The 15,715-nt window shown below is 40.1% G+C and overlaps 1 protein-coding gene across 7 annotated transcripts in view; it reads right to left on the bottom strand.

Moving 5' to 3' along the window:
• The window catches only part of LOC140204245 (non-POU domain-containing octamer-binding protein-like), a 99,691-nt gene that overhangs the window by 64,603 nt on the left and 19,373 nt on the right, over window positions 1-15,715 (bottom strand). For 5 of the 7 annotated variants that reach the window (XR_011887565.1, XR_011887566.1, XR_011887567.1 and 2 more), the window contains exons 1-3: window positions 13,739-13,842; window positions 13,170-13,533; window positions 3,740-4,041 (exon numbers count right to left, since the gene is read on the bottom strand). Coding sequence is in view for 4 of the 7 variants with exons in the window: in XM_072270796.1 (XP_072126897.1) it covers window positions 3,740-4,041; window positions 13,170-13,529 (662 nt within the window). In the remaining 3 variants the exon portion in view is untranslated. Of the gene's footprint in view, window positions 1-3,739; window positions 4,042-13,169; window positions 13,534-13,738; window positions 13,843-15,715 lie in introns of those variants that run through there. The other 2 variants (XM_072270799.1, XM_072270797.1) reach the window with 2 other exon arrangements.

Raw genomic sequence — 15,715 nt, 5'->3', positions numbered from 1 at the left:
CCCAACTTACGAATATTTGACTTGATGCAAATTATCTTCAGTCTCTGCTCTCAGGTACAGTACTCCCATCAATTCACAATGTAACAAAGCAGAGATCACCAAAAGAAAAGGCCAAATACCTTCTCCAAAGTTTCAGGTTACTAGGGTGGTGTGTAACTAATTTCAGAAGCCAGTGTGGTCACACAAGGTAGACATGTGACTCAGCTCAGCAGAAACATCCGGGAAATTTGAATCAATTATTGAACTTCTGAATAGGTTACTACTCGAAATACATTTTGCACATACCCAAATGAAAAGTGAAGATCAAATAAGAAATACACAGCTTTATTTGGCACCTCTCAATCTTTAGGTGGGAAGATTTAGAAGGAACAGAAATAGTTCATTTTGTAAAAACCATCTTGTAATAATGCATAAGAGCAGAACTAGTATTTTCATTTGTACCTTAGCCTGGACGAAATATTTTGGGAAAGCATTAAAGACAGACGCAAAAGCTGAGTAAAACTGGCCTGTCACCTCTTGATCAGCTATCCATTAATCAAGGCTTTAAAAGAAAACCTGTATCCTCAAGGCCATTAGAACTTGTATGGAGGCTGAGCTACCATAAACATCCATAAAATCACCCTGACAAATGCTAATCTCTTAAAGACTCAACATCGTATCTTTGCTTTTATATACTCAATCTCAAAATAAGTGCAGTTGCTTTCCTTATTACCAACGCAACATGTATATTAATCTTTAGAGAATTCTGTACTAGGAGTTAAATCCTATTGCACCGATTTCTGAATTCACTCATCATTTATTCCATATACCAAAGTGCATGACCATACAACTTCCCTACACTGTTTTCCATCTGCAACTTCATTACCCATTTTCCTGATCCATCTAAGTCCTGCTTCCTCAACACTACCTGTCCCACCACCTATCTTCATATTGTCCGTAAACTTGGACACAAAGCCATCAATTCTTTCACCCGAGTCACTGACATATAACATGAAAAGAAGCGGTCCCAATACTGACGGCTGCAGAAAACTGCTAGTGACTGGCAGTCAACCAGAAAAGGCCCCCTTTATTCCTATTCTTTGTTCCCTACAATACCATGTCCCCTACCATACCTTGTAAAAGACCTGCAAATCCAATAAACATCACCCATTGACTCTTATCTATCTACCTGTTATTCCTCAAAGAATTCCAACAGAATTGTCAGACAATATTTCCCTTTAAGGAAACCATGCTGACTTCAGCCTATTTTATCATGTGCTTCCAAGTACCATAAAACCTCATTCTTAATAATGGACTCCAACGCGTTCCTGACCACTAAAGGTAGGCTAACAGGCATATAATTTCCTACCTTTTGCCTTTTCCCCTTCCTTCTTAAAGAATGGAAAAGTCTGATATATATTATATATACATACATATATATACACACACACACACATATATATATATATATATATATATATATATATATACATACACACACATACACACACACACATATATGTCACCATATACAACCCTGAGATCTATTTTCTTGCCGACATTCACAGTAAATATAAAGAAACACAATTTAAAAAAATCAATGAAAACTAATGTGCAAAAAACAACAAACTGCCAAAAAGATCACTACTAATGCTTCCACAATCCCTTCAGCAACCTCATCTAGAATCTGGTCCAGGTGAATTATTTACCTTCAAACCTTCCGGCTTCCCAAGAACCTTCTCCTGAACAACTTAGTCCTTAGTAACACTCACTTCTGTCCCCCGACATTCTCAGGTTCCTGACATACTGTTGCTGTCTTCCAGTGAAGACTGACACAAAACACTTATTTAGTTCATCCGCCATTTCTTTGTTTCATATTACTACCTCTCCAGTGTTATTTTCCAGCAGTTCGATGTCCACGCATGGCTCTCTATCTCATATGGGGGGGGAGAACTCCCAGTATCCTTTTATATTATCTAGCTTATCTTCATATTTTTTCATTTCTCTCATTATTGCTGTATTAGTTGCCTTCTGTTGTTTTAAAAGCTTCCCTCTAACTTTTACTACACTGTATGCTCTATTCTGCACTTATGCTGTCTTTGACTTCACTTGTCAGCCATGGTTGGCTCATCCTCTCTCTTCTTTGAGATGAACCAATCCTTTATCTTTCAAAGTATTCCCAGAAACACTAGCCATTGCTATTCTACCATCATCGCTACCAGTGTCACCTTCCAATCAACTATGGCCAGTTCCCCTCATCAGACTATTATGCTAGCCATAAATATAAAAAGCATTTCCCCCTGATGAAAATAACACTTAAAATACTGCAGGAAATGGGAAAGGTAGGGATATTTCAATAATAAAACCAAATAGTGCTTGGAAATATCTGGGATTATGGCAGTGACAAATCTCTACAATCCAACTTAACCAAGGTAATATCACTATTGTGCCATATGCCCTGATTCTTCTCCACATACCCACTACGAAGGACTCGGATATAGGGTACAGCTGACACTAACAATCACACCACACTCACGCTTTCTCCAACTCCACCATGGACAGTGCAAAGCTTTGCTGTGAAAGGAGGAGGGTTTGGCATGGGGCTAGCAACCCCACCCCACAAAGTTGCAGAAACGCCAGCAGAGCTCCAAGACCTCATCTCTGGAAAGAGGAGGATCTTCAGAGATGGGGTTCACTTGGGGACAACTTGAAGGACTGGCTCGGGATAGAAGACTATGGCGAGCTGCTTTTGGCAGCTTAAGACCTAGTAGGGGAGATGGGCTTAACCAACCAACCAAGCTTCCTCCCTTCTTTTCTCAGCCATATCAATCATTGTGAAATTCTACTCTCACTTTCCTCCACTCCTTGAGCAGCTGCTCCTATCTATCTACAGTCAAGTGTTTCATTCTCTGGAAGTGATGTACACCTTCAATTTTTGAGTAGAGATTTCCACTAAATTCCATACTGGATGTTTTTGAGAACCACTTGAAACTGGTGGCCTCCAAACGAAACCTTCCCACAGATGGAAACTGATGTTCTCTAGCTCTTCAATCAAGACCTTTCATAATTTTAAAGACCTTTGTCACCACAAATATTTGTGAAGTCTGTCCAGTTATGTATATCCTCATATTTTCATATTGTAAATCATATTTCATATTTTATATTGTAAATCTCTGCCTCTATACCTTTTTAATTAAATAAGCACCATTTGCAGTACTGTGGTCTCAGTGTGATTTAACAGGTCCTTAAACTTTTCAATGCAACTCTCATAGATATAACCATAGTGATTTACATAGACATTCAAAGTAAAATGAAATTTCACTCTTCCCTTGTCTTTGAAAGTCATAGTTTGTTTAGAACTAGCAAAGTAATCTTAATCAAATTTAAAAGACCACCTCAAGTGCATACCAGAACTAATTTTTGACAACTTTTAAGGCAACCAAAAACAAAGGTAAATTAATCAAGCACAAGTTGATGTGCTACCAACAGCTTTTACAGAATTAGTCAGCTAACCTACCATTTTCTTTGCAGTTAATTTTAAATTGATCATTCATATACTCTCAAATTAATTTCCCTCTCCCAAACCAATAAATATTCAAACCAGTTTACAAGACTAAATGAGATTAGTTATTAAAAGGGTGATTGACTCCACATAAGAGCAGGAGAAATTTTAAGCACTGGCACATTAAAAGTTAAAATTTAAGGAATTCCTGCTTAAAATGCCTTTCAAACATAATAAAGCTTGATGCTCATTACTTACGCTGTCAGCAAGAATGCACCATCTGTGCATCTGTCCAGAGCTTTGCGTGCTGCCGGTTTGGCAGCAAACTCTACAATGCCTTTTCCAGTCGGTTTCCCACGATCATCTACGATCACCACTGCTCTTTCCACTGGTCCAAAGATAGAAAAAGCCTCGTCCAATAACTCATTTGATACAAACTGGGGAAGATTCTTCACTGTCAGAGCAGCACCATGTGTTGCAAATCGAATCCTTATCTGCCTCCCTCTAAGTGTAGTATCATCAAGTTCTGCCTTGGCAATTTCTGCCAATGTTCTGGTTTCCTGTAAATCAAGGTTTAATTTTTCAGTTCCAGCTACATAAAATGTCATTCTGGACAAAGAACCAATCAAACAACTGTATCAATATACATGGAGTAAGTTACATCTCACGAAGAATGCAGAAAACTTTAGGTGTTGGTTAAGAATGGGAAGTTAAAATAAAAGTCCACCAAACTTGTTGAATCCCAGCCTATTACACATTCAGCAAGAACTACCAATTCACTTTTTACCAATATCATGTGGTTACCTAGTTCTTTGAACTTTCACTAAGATCCTCCCACATGTATTACCATAGTAACCCTGAAAACAACAGGTAAATCTTCATAAATATTAAAGGAATGAAGGAAATTACATCTTGGTAGCATGGAGCTTTATGTGTTCTGGACATGACTCAAGATAAATACACCTGTGTATAGATACTGGGAAGTCCTTTCTGCTTCTGCACTAATCCTTGTAAAATCAGTATTGTAATGCCACCTTACAAGAGAGGGGACCAGTTATCACCAAAATATTCCAACCCATTGTTAAGCACGAGGCAACAGGGCATGAATAAAAATTGCAATGGCTATTTTCACAACAGATAAACACAATTGCTGTAATATATTAAGATTACTGAATTTAAAGGATGAAGCAAATCAGTTTGGGAGACTATTACTGGTGGTGTGGGCAATCAGAATTATATCATCCTCCGCTGGGTATCTATGTAGTGAAAAAGCAGTGCAAAACGGATACAAATGGAGGTGGAAAGGTGAGCAGAGAAGGGTACAACACACTTGCATGGACACATGACATGTAAAAAGGTAATGGTGACAGATGAAATGTAAGAATCTTAACTGCTCTTTGTATCTACCAGTTTGTTTCTAATGACACTACATTTTGAATTAACCAACAAGTGAAAAGACTTTTCAAGATCCACGCATTCAGCGTTATAGCTATCTATGATACCAGGATTTTTTCAATTGAAAACACCAGACTATAGCAACACTAATAATATTTACCTCTAACTCGCCAGTACCTTTCTCCAACATTCTAAATCCTCAGGTTCATCATTTGCATTGCCAACATCGAGCAAGTTCTAAATTTGCAATTTGCAATAGGAAGAGTATAACTGATTGTTCAGCTTCAGATAACTCAGTTGAGCAGCCCAACTTAAGAGCAACCCCTTTAACTTCAACATGCAGCCAGACTTCATACTTCTCCTTTTAAACAGATTGTTGCGCCATTTTTAACAGTGGAGTTGACCCAAAAAGCTTAAGGTGGCAGCATCCATCATTAAGGGCCCTCACCATCCATAGGATGCCCTCTTCTCCTAGAGCATCAAAGGCAACATCCTTCAGACAGTTCACAAAACTACTACTTTCATTTCTTCTTCTTTCAAATATGACTCTGCTACTGCTGGAACTTGTGTTCTACATTTTGGTGGTATTTTTGGGACAATTGAGCTATCTGGGGGTTAGCTGTCTCTAAAACAGTTCGGTGTTGAGCGAAGTGTGCGGCCAGGAGACAGGGCATGAGCCCATGATTGACTCCATTTCTCAACGAGCAAACCATCAAGGAATATTGAAATTAACATGATAGTTGAAGAGTGTCAACTGCCTGCATTTGATCGGTCTCACACTCACTGCTCCTGAAGGAAGATGCCTGCATTCAATTGGGCTCTTCCCTCCTCCCCCCAACCCCCCCACTCTCCTTGCTCAATGTTGCCAGAGTCTTGGATCTTGAGCAAGTTTTCATCAACACGGTGTGTAGACTGGACTCTAGTTCAGTTATGATGTGTTTTTGGTTTCTGATTACTCCATTTTTGATGAGATTTTGGATCACGGGAGACTGGCTCTGCATCCTGCGGTTAATGAACAAAAGCACTAAATTGTACTGAACTATACTGAACATATCTGGACTGTTTCAATGACTGCGGTTTGATGTGTTATAACCTGTGTTTTCCAATTGCTTTTTGCCATTTGCACATTGGGGGGTTTGATGTTTTTCTTTAACAGATCCCATGGACTTTCCTTGCTTTGTGACTGTGGGAAGACGAATTGCAGGGTTGTATACTACATACATACTTTGATAATAAGTGCACTTTGAGTCTTCTCAATAATACCATCAGCGAGGTTATACAGGAGCCTAAAGACAAATGAGATGGTCCTTACAATGATCTCTCCATCTGCTTGCCTTTGTCATTGATGGTCTCGCCTGTTATGGTTTTCAATGGTGCTGTCTTGCTCTGGGTTGGCCCGATGGCTTTCTTGACCCCCTCGTACACTCCACAGATGTTGCCTGTGTCAAAAGACGATAGAATACTTTCGCACAGTTGTAGTCAGTAGTCATTTGCACAGCGTCTGGCTGTTTCCTGGGCCTTGCTCCTTGCTGTCCTTAGCGCTTGCAGTGTTGCCTGGGTGGGGTGGCGTTTGTGCTCCAGTAGTGCAACGCACTTTACCTGGATGACACGGTGAGCTTACTTGAGCTCACTTCAAACCAGTCCTGTGTCTTGCCCCGTTTCTTCCCGAAGGCCTTGAGTGCAGTGCTGTGGATAGTGTCCCTGAGAGAGTCCCATCTCTGCTGAGCATCTCCTTCTGGTGGGTCTGCAAGGAGAGCATCCTCCAGTGACTTGATGAACTCCGCCACTTTGTCTGGGTGTTGTGTCTTACTGGCATCGATACACTGCTTGCCTGGAGGCTTGGCGTAGTGCATCTTCTTTAACCGAAGTCTGATCTTGCAGCAAACCAGAGAGTGATCCATGTCACAGTCAGCACTCTGAAAGGTGCAAGTCATGAGCAAGTTTCTCAGGTGACAGCATCTTGTGATTATCAGGTCTAGCTGGTGCCAGTGTCTGGAGCCGGGATGTCGCCAAGACACTTTGTGCTGAGCTTTGGTCTGGAAGTAGGTGTTGGTGATACACAATTCGTGGAGCATGCAAAGCTCGAGCAGTCGTTGCCCGTTGTCATTCGTGTTGCCAATCCCATACAGCGCCAGGCAGCTTGGCCAGGAGTCATGGTCGCCACCCACTCCGGCATTGAAGGGGCTGCATTAATGGTCAATGGACTGAAATCCGGAAGAAGTGAATTGTCTGAAGAAAAGATGGCCAGGCTCACCTTCTGTTCAGTTGTATTTAAAGAATGGGAATATTCCATGATTTCAAGAAATATTGACAGGATGGATGAGCAGAGAATATCTTCTCACATGAAAATCTGGAGTCCTTTAGTCCAACTCATGCATGCCAGGTCTGACTTGCCTGCTTTTGATCTATATTCTTCTGAATCTTTCCAATACAGGTACATGCCCAAACTTCTTTTACAGGTTTTAACTACATTTTCATCTACCACCTCCAGTGGCAGCTCATTCCATATTCCCACTACCCTATAAGGAACAACTTGCCCCTAAGGTCTTAACTCTCATGTTAAACATATACCTTCTAGTTTTAGAGTGTGATAAGGCTTACAGAAGTGAGGCAAGATTCAGCTGGTTGAGTGGAGTCGCAACAACCTTGCACTCATCATCAGTAAGACAAAGGAAATGACTGTGGATTTCAGGAACAGGAAGTCAGGAAGAAAGTTCAAGAAGATTCAAGTTCCTGGCTGCCAACATCTCAGAGGATCCATCCTGATCCCAACAAACGATACAATCACGAAGAAGGCATACTAGCGACTGTAGTTCATTAGGAGTGTGAGGAGATTTGGTATGTTACCAAAGACTACAAAACTTCTACAGGTGTATGGTAGAGGCTATTCTGTTCGCATCACTGTCTGGCCGGGAGAATTCACGGCACAGATCGGAAAAAAGCTGTAGGGAGTTGTAGAATCAGCCAGCTCCATCATGGGAATTAGCTTTGCCACCTTCAAAAGGTGATGCTTCAAGGCGGCATAAATCATTCAGGACCCTCATCGTCCAAAGAGATGCCCTCTTAATACCATCAGCAAGGTGGTACAGGAACCTGAACTCGTACACTCAACGGTTTGCTGTCAGATTTCTGAACAGTCAATGAACACTACCTCTCTTTTGGCACTATGTTTCTGCTTATTATAACCTATAGTAATTTTTAGCGCATTGCACTGTACTGCTGTTGCAAGATAAATTTTACGACTCAGTTGAAACTTTATAAGTAAACCTGCTCGTTAATGCAATATCTAATCAACTAATCATGTGGTTACAATCAATGCATAAAAGCATGCAGACATGGGCAAGAGGATCAGTTGTTGTTCAGTCCAAACATCAGAATGGGGACAAATTGTGATTTAAGTGACCGACAGTGAAAAGATTGTTGGTGTCAAACAGCGTGGTTTGAGTATCTCAAACTCATAATCTGGAATTTACAGAGAATGGCGCAGAAAACAAAAAAAAAAAGTTTTGTGGGCAAAAATGTCTTGTTAATTAGAGGTCAGAGGAGAATAGCCAGACTGGTACTAGCTGACAGGAAGGCAACAGTAACTCAAATACCCATGCTTTGGAACAGTGGTGTGCAAAACAGCATCTCCGAATGCGCAACTCATTGAACCTTGAAACCCAGCAGAAGCACACTGGGTTCCAACTAATGTGATGTCAATAGTAAATAAACCCAATTTTAATTCAATACCCTGGGAAAAAAAACCTGTGACAATCCATCTTATTCATGTCTTTATTTCATAAGCCTCTGTAAACATCAGCCCTCCTCTGCAGCAGGGAAAGGCATCTCAACCTATCCCATCTCTCCTTACAGTTCAAGCCCTTCAGTTCCAGCAACATCCTTTTGAATCTTTTTTGAACCCTCTCTAGCCTATCCACAATGTTTCAGATCAAGACTTTCTGAATCTGTAGGTGTTTTATTTCATTACTATTCACGATTCATATTGATCGCATATGCAAAAAAATTAAGTTCCATGAAGTATTCATGTAGGTGACCCCAGTATTACAATTGTTCAATTAATAGAAATTCACAAATGACTACAAAAAATGAGGTAATAAAATTAGCTCTCCTACTAATGTGAAAAAATAAACAATTTATTTTTCAAATATACATTTTTTGATGCATCTATAGATGATGCAGCTTTGTTGTTTAGAAAATCTCGACACGGATTGTTTTGGGGTGGTGGGGGCCAAATACACGCCCCTTCAACTGCTCCAATCCTATAACGCAGGGTGGCCTGCAGTGATTTTTTTTTAAAGTTAAACTAAGCCACATGGAGAGATAGAACATTTAATCCTTTTTTCAATGTGTGGCAAGAAACTGAAGAATAGCATACCCATGCTTCCCTAATCACCACGAAGAATCACTTGTGGAGTACATGCAGAGTAATGACAGGATTGGGCTGACCTTATTTCCTACAATATAAAGATGTATACAAATCGAACATGTCCATAGTTTTACATTAGTAGTGCCCACTTAAGTTAAATGAGACTTAACAGAGTATTCCCTGATTACAATGGACAATGTCTCCCATCCACTACATAATGTACTGGTTGGGCACAGGAGTACATTCAGCCAGAGACTCATTCCACCGAGATGCAACATTTTACAACTCCTCCCTTGGAGGGTCAGACACCCTGAGCCAATAGGCTGGTCCTGGATTTATTTTCATCTGGCATAATTTACACATTATTATTTATGGTTAAGGCCAAACTTTTGAAAGACAGTCAAATATTACTGTCTCAACAGATATCTTGACAATCATGTAGAACCAAGGGGAAGCAGAAAATTAGTTAATAAATTTAAATAACTATATCACATCAACGGGGAAACAAATAATGTCATCATGAGATACAACACTCTCACCAGGACGTCTGGTTTACAAAAAACAAGGCTGCATTGTGTAACTAACAACCCTCTTAACACACTCCCAACTTAACAAAGAACTGCTTTTGTTCATTAAAAAATCCTGTTCATGGACTGTTACCTTGTACACGATGGTGCATTGCCTCCCATGTGCAAGGGTCAAGGAGGTCTCTGAGCAGCTGCAGAAAATCCTCAACAGAGGGGAAGGGTTGTTATCTTTTTAATAAGGGCAGACATACAACAGTGTTTAGAGGATATTCCTGAATAATCATCTAAAGAGGCCACCTGGATAGAAATAAGAGGATGGTCAGGTTGGTTCCGATGTATTATAGAATCACCCCCCACCACCATAGTCAGCTGGAACTGGAGGAGCATCTGTGCCAAGAAATTGCAGGTAGCTGTGAGAATAGTAAGGCACTGCTAGTGGGAGATTTCAATTTTCCTAATATCAACTGGGCCACCCAGAATGAAAAGATTTCATATATACAGTACTGTGCAAACAAAAAAGAGAAAAACAAATGTCATGACATACATGAGTGATTCTAATACGGATCTCCATTATGCACTGACAGAGGCAAAAGGGCAGGGAGAAGGGAATTTTAGCTGTGAAAAAGATAAGGGAGAGACGAAGGAGCAGGAAGCAAAGAAACATTCTGTAATAATTAATGAACCAAATGTTTAGAATCAAATGGCCTTGCCTGGTGTCTCAGGGCTGGGTGCACCCACACCACCCCTGGCACCTCTCTGCCACCTGACCCACCCCCCCCCTGTGGCGCTCCGCCCTAGCCATTCCTAATACCCCTTGCTCCCACTAGATTTACAAACTCACTGTCTGCTCCACATTGACAAGTACAGTATTGTGCAAGTTTTAGGCTAGCACTGTATATGTGCCTACGACTTTTGCGTAGTACTGCAAATGACAAGAGACCTGAACAGAAATTTTGGAAAATGTAATGCTTAATGGTGGAGACAAAGGACAAATGTTGAACTCAACAATAAGCTTTTTCAAAACAGTCAAAGAATGGGCATGAGGCTTTATTCAAACAAGTTAACAAGGAAAATTTTGAGCAAATCTAAATTCACACACTTGAGTGGTTAGCATTAAACTTCGAAAATATTGCAAATCAAAAAAAGAGTATTAAGTTGCTAGAAATAGGAAAATCTGAGGTTTCAACATTTTATAATCAGCAAGTGAGTCCCAAAACACTGACAAAAGAAAGGCAGAACATGAAAAATGACAAGACTACAAGAGCTTCTATGGGCAAATAAAAAAAGAGGTAGAACAATGTGGGTCCTTATAGACAAAGATATGGAAATTTAATAATGTGGAATAGGGAAATGAATAAGAAAAGTTAAATACATAATCAGGTTTATTATCACCGGCACGTGACGTGAAATTTGTTAACTTAGCAGCAGCAGTTCAATGCAATACGTAATCTAGAAAAGAGGAATAATAAATAATAAAATAATAATAAATCAATTACAGTATACCTATATTGAATATTTTTTTTAAAACATGCAAAAACAGAAATATTGTATATTTTAAAAAGTGAGATAGTGTCCAAGGATTCAATCTCCATTTTGGAATCAGATAGGAGGGGAAGAAGCTGTTCCTGAATCACTGAGTACATGCCTTCAGTCTTCTGTACCTCCTATCCGATCTAACAGTGAGAAAAGGGCATGCCCTGGGTGCTGGAGGTCCTTAATAATAGACACTGCCTTTCTGAGACACCGCTCCCTGAAGATGTCCTGGGTACTTTGTAGGCTAGTTCAAGATGGAGCTGACTGGATTTACAACCCTCTGCAGCTTCTTTCGGTCCTGTGCAGTAGCCCCTCCATACCAGACAGTGATGCAAACTACAAACTGCTGCCTAACATCAGTAGCAAGTAAATCTTACAATCTGCAACAACACTTGAGCAAAGTATAATAGGAAGGTGGAATCAGCATGGATGATCAATTTATTGTAATTCTCACGCAGAAATAAAAGGGCAACTAGAAAATGTGGTACAATTTGGTTTTCAATAAGTTACCATTTTAAGTTCACACATAGGAGATTGGTCAAGATTTTACTGAAGGAACCAATAACATTTATTAAGTTTACAAAACTAAGTTGGGTCGTGAGCAGGGAAAAGTGCAAGAGGATACTGGCAAATAAGAACATGAGAGATTTAATCTAAGGTGGAAAAATATGAAGTCATCTACTTCTTTGCACAAAACAGAGTACATGGAAATAGATGAGGAAATGTTAAAAATCATAAAGTTAACATGAGAAGAAAAATCACACTGACCTTTTTTTAAAACAAAACGGCTAAGTACATAAATAAAGCCGCTTCTCAGTTGTCGCACAGTCTGAAAGAGACCAAGTATTGTGCAGCTTTGTGGAAATACTTGCCCGACAAAAATCTTGGAATAACAGGTTTGCAGATTTTGGAGAGATTAAGCAGACTATGAGACATGCTATGACTGAAAGTTATAAAAATTCTCACATGGTTCAGCAGGGTAAACATTTCACCTGAGACTCAAACCATTTAGCAGTGGAATGAGGTCAGACTTCTTCAGTTGGAAGGTGGTAAATTCTTTAACCCAGAGGAAGATCTCTGGAATGTTAGGGAAATTACAACTACAGCACTATGGAGGAAAATGATACTTGATAAAAGACCAGGCACCACCTTAACAGACGGCAGAGTACACACAATTACAAATTATTAACCAATTAACCAGTCCTGATGAAGGGTCTCAGCCTGAAACGTCGACTGCACCTCTTCCTGAAGATGCTGCCTGGCCTGCTGCGTTCACCAGCAACTTTTATGTGTGTTGCTTGAATTTCCAGCATCTGCAGAATTCCTGTTGTTTTTGTTTAACCAATTTTTATATAAGCTTGAAGTTAAACGAAAATTAGAAACTAAAAGCACAATTTCTCACAACTCTGCAAAACTGTTCCACAAAGGGCAAGTGATTATTACCCTCACCTCAAGAATCTAGTATGTGGCTTTATGCAAGTGATACTTATTCGATTGATAGAAATCAATAAAAATATATACAAAAAGTTAAATAGTATGTCATTGTCAGCATCTCATTTAAAAAAAAAACTAGACGCTGATTTGAACCATCAGAACTCCAATTAAGGTGTTAGGGCTTGGCCAGAATTATTAATGCCTCTCAGGATTTTAATCGCAAAACCCACGTTTTCCTTTACAAAATGGCAAACCGCGTTTACAAATTAACGGGCGGGAAACATCTAAAGATACCAGGTGTTACAAAATATATTGAACGTGTATTTCCGTGTTCTTTCATATACTAAAGAACGGTGCAAAGAGGCCGTAATCGCATGAAATGGTGCGTGGGGGAGGGGCAGAGAACAAAGACGGAGGCAGCCGCACTCACCAGTCTGATGAAACCAAAACCTTTATCCTTGTTGATGAATATCTCGGACGGCTCGCCGTACTTCTCGAACATCTTCTTGAACTCCTCGTCGGTCACATCGTTGGGCAGATTGCCTACGAAAAGGCGGCAGCGCTGTGTGTAGGTCTTCTCGCCGGGCTTGCGGAAGTTAGTCATGTCGACGGTGATTCCGGGCCCGGTTACGGCCCGATCGCCATGTCTAGAGGCCTGCTGCTGCTGCTGCTGGTGATGGTGGTTGTTGGCGCTGGGCCCCGAGCCCTGCTCCTGGCGGTATTCCCTCTTGCGGGGACTGGTGTTGTCGGAGCGGTTCCTCCCGCCGGATTTCTGAATGTGATCTTGCATGATTCTGGAGATTCAGAAAGGACAGACAGAAAATTCGAGCTGAAAATTTAACGGAAACAAAAAAAAATCCCGCCACCCGCTCAATTGTTCGGAACGTCAATTTTTGAAGTAGTTCGCATTAGATGTTAAATATTATAGTACGTTGGATAGTTAACAAAACGGAATACATTTTAGCGGAAAGGTTTATTTTCATTTAATTTGATTTTTACCTCAATTACAGGCCACTGCGCTTCTGACGAACAAACGAAAGCCGCGAAGAGCGCGAGCAAAGGACACTGGGAAAAATTATTCGCCTCGACCTAACTTTGAAAATGAGATTGCAGGATTTCCCGCCTCTCGCCTGGTGATTGGTTGATTCTACTGGATTAGCGCAGAGGATTTGTGACGTCAGAAGGCAAGATGCCCAGTGTCTTGGACGTTATTGGTCAGTCCGCTGTCACACAAACTTTGGGCCTACTTCATCAATTCACTCCAAGCCGAAGGACGGCATGTGCTCTGCTTTACATTATTCTGGAAGGCGGGCTGAGATTTTATTATGTCTCTTGTCGACATTTATTAAATTGAATATGTCACGGAGCAGCGTAAAAATAATAAGAAATGATCAAACAGTAGATCTCTAGAACTATTTAAAATTGTTTCGATTTTCGCCATTAGAACATTTGAGATTTAACCAAATACATAACTAGTTCAAGAACAAGTTCTACTTTTTCATGGGAGTACAGTAAAGATAATTTATTGTAAAAATTAATACATTCACTGAAATACGAAAATATTTTTTCCATTTTGATTAAAATGTTACTGCAAAATAAATGTTTTGCTTACTTTTTAATTCTTGATTTACGTAGTGGAATGCATGCTACTCAAGGAACAACGACCAACTGAAATATACTTTGGTTGGCCTTTGCAATAGCTAACCTGTTAACCTTTAATTTGTCGCTGAACATATTACCCCATTAGAGAAAACTCGTGTCTGGAAAATATCGTTGATGCACAATCAATATTCTCCCCAATCAATTTTTACTTTGGCTTTCTTACTGTTTTTTGGCATTACAATCTATTTTTCCCCACTTTGTTCCTGCTGCACAGTCTGTTTTTGGAGACTTCAATAAATCATTTTTTAAGAATAATTTCAGAATTAGGTTTAATATCACGGGCATATGTTGTGAAATTTAACATAGCAGCAGCAGTACAATCTAATACATGATAATATAAGAAAAAAACAAATCAATTACAGTAAGTGTGTATATTAAATAGTTAAATTAAAAATAGAGCAAAAACAAATAATAATAAGTAGTCGTGACTTAGTGTTCATGGGTTCGATGTCCATTTAGGAATCCTATGGCAGAGGGAAGAAGCTGTTCCTGAATTGCTGAGTGTATGCTTTCAGGCTTCTGTACCTCCTTAACAGTAATAATGAGAAGAGGGCTTGTCCTGTGTGACGGGGGTCTTTAATAATGGACGCCGTCTCTCTGAGGCACTGCTCCTTGAAGATGTCTTGGATACCACAGAGGGTAGTACCCAAGATGGAGATGACAAATTTTACAACTTCATGAGGCTTCTTTCAATGCTGTGCAGTAGCACCCCTCCCCATACCATACAGTGATTCAGCCTGTCAGAATGCTCTCCTTAGTACATCTGAGATGTTTTTGAGTATTTAGGGTGACAAACCAAATCCTCAAGCTCTTCATGAAATACAGCCAGAATGATTGTCACTAGCAACAACAGCATCGCTGATTACCCTTGAAGATAGCGCAAACTATCTTCTCGAATCACTGCCATCCTGGTGAAGCAACAACAATGCTATTGAGTAGGGTGTTCCAGGACTTAAACCCAGTGATGAACAAGTGGAATTGGTTTATGATCAAGATAAAGTGAAAAGCTTCTGTACTCTTCATCGATATCAAATCATTACATGGTAGGAGTCTTTGATTATGGATTGGGCATCAGGAAATATTGACACAGTCCGTGGAGAGGACACTAGTGACCTGAAATAAATTGGGGTACTGCTTTGTCGAGCACCACTGCTCCATCGACCAAAAGTGGAATTTCCATGAGGCCTACCACATTACTTCCTATCTCTATTCAGGTTGCAACATGTTGGTCCATGGCATTCTCTTTTACCACAATGAGGCCATTCTTAGGGTGCAGGAGCAACACCTCATATTCTGTCTACGTAGCCTCCAATC

Source organism: Mobula birostris, chromosome 10 (assembly GCF_030028105.1).
Source record: "Mobula birostris isolate sMobBir1 chromosome 10, sMobBir1.hap1, whole genome shotgun sequence".
NCBI classification, from domain to species: domain Eukaryota; kingdom Metazoa; phylum Chordata; class Chondrichthyes; order Myliobatiformes; family Myliobatidae; genus Mobula; species Mobula birostris.
Note: the sequence above shows the minus strand (reverse complement) of the source record. Positions and strands in the feature narration are given on the sequence as shown.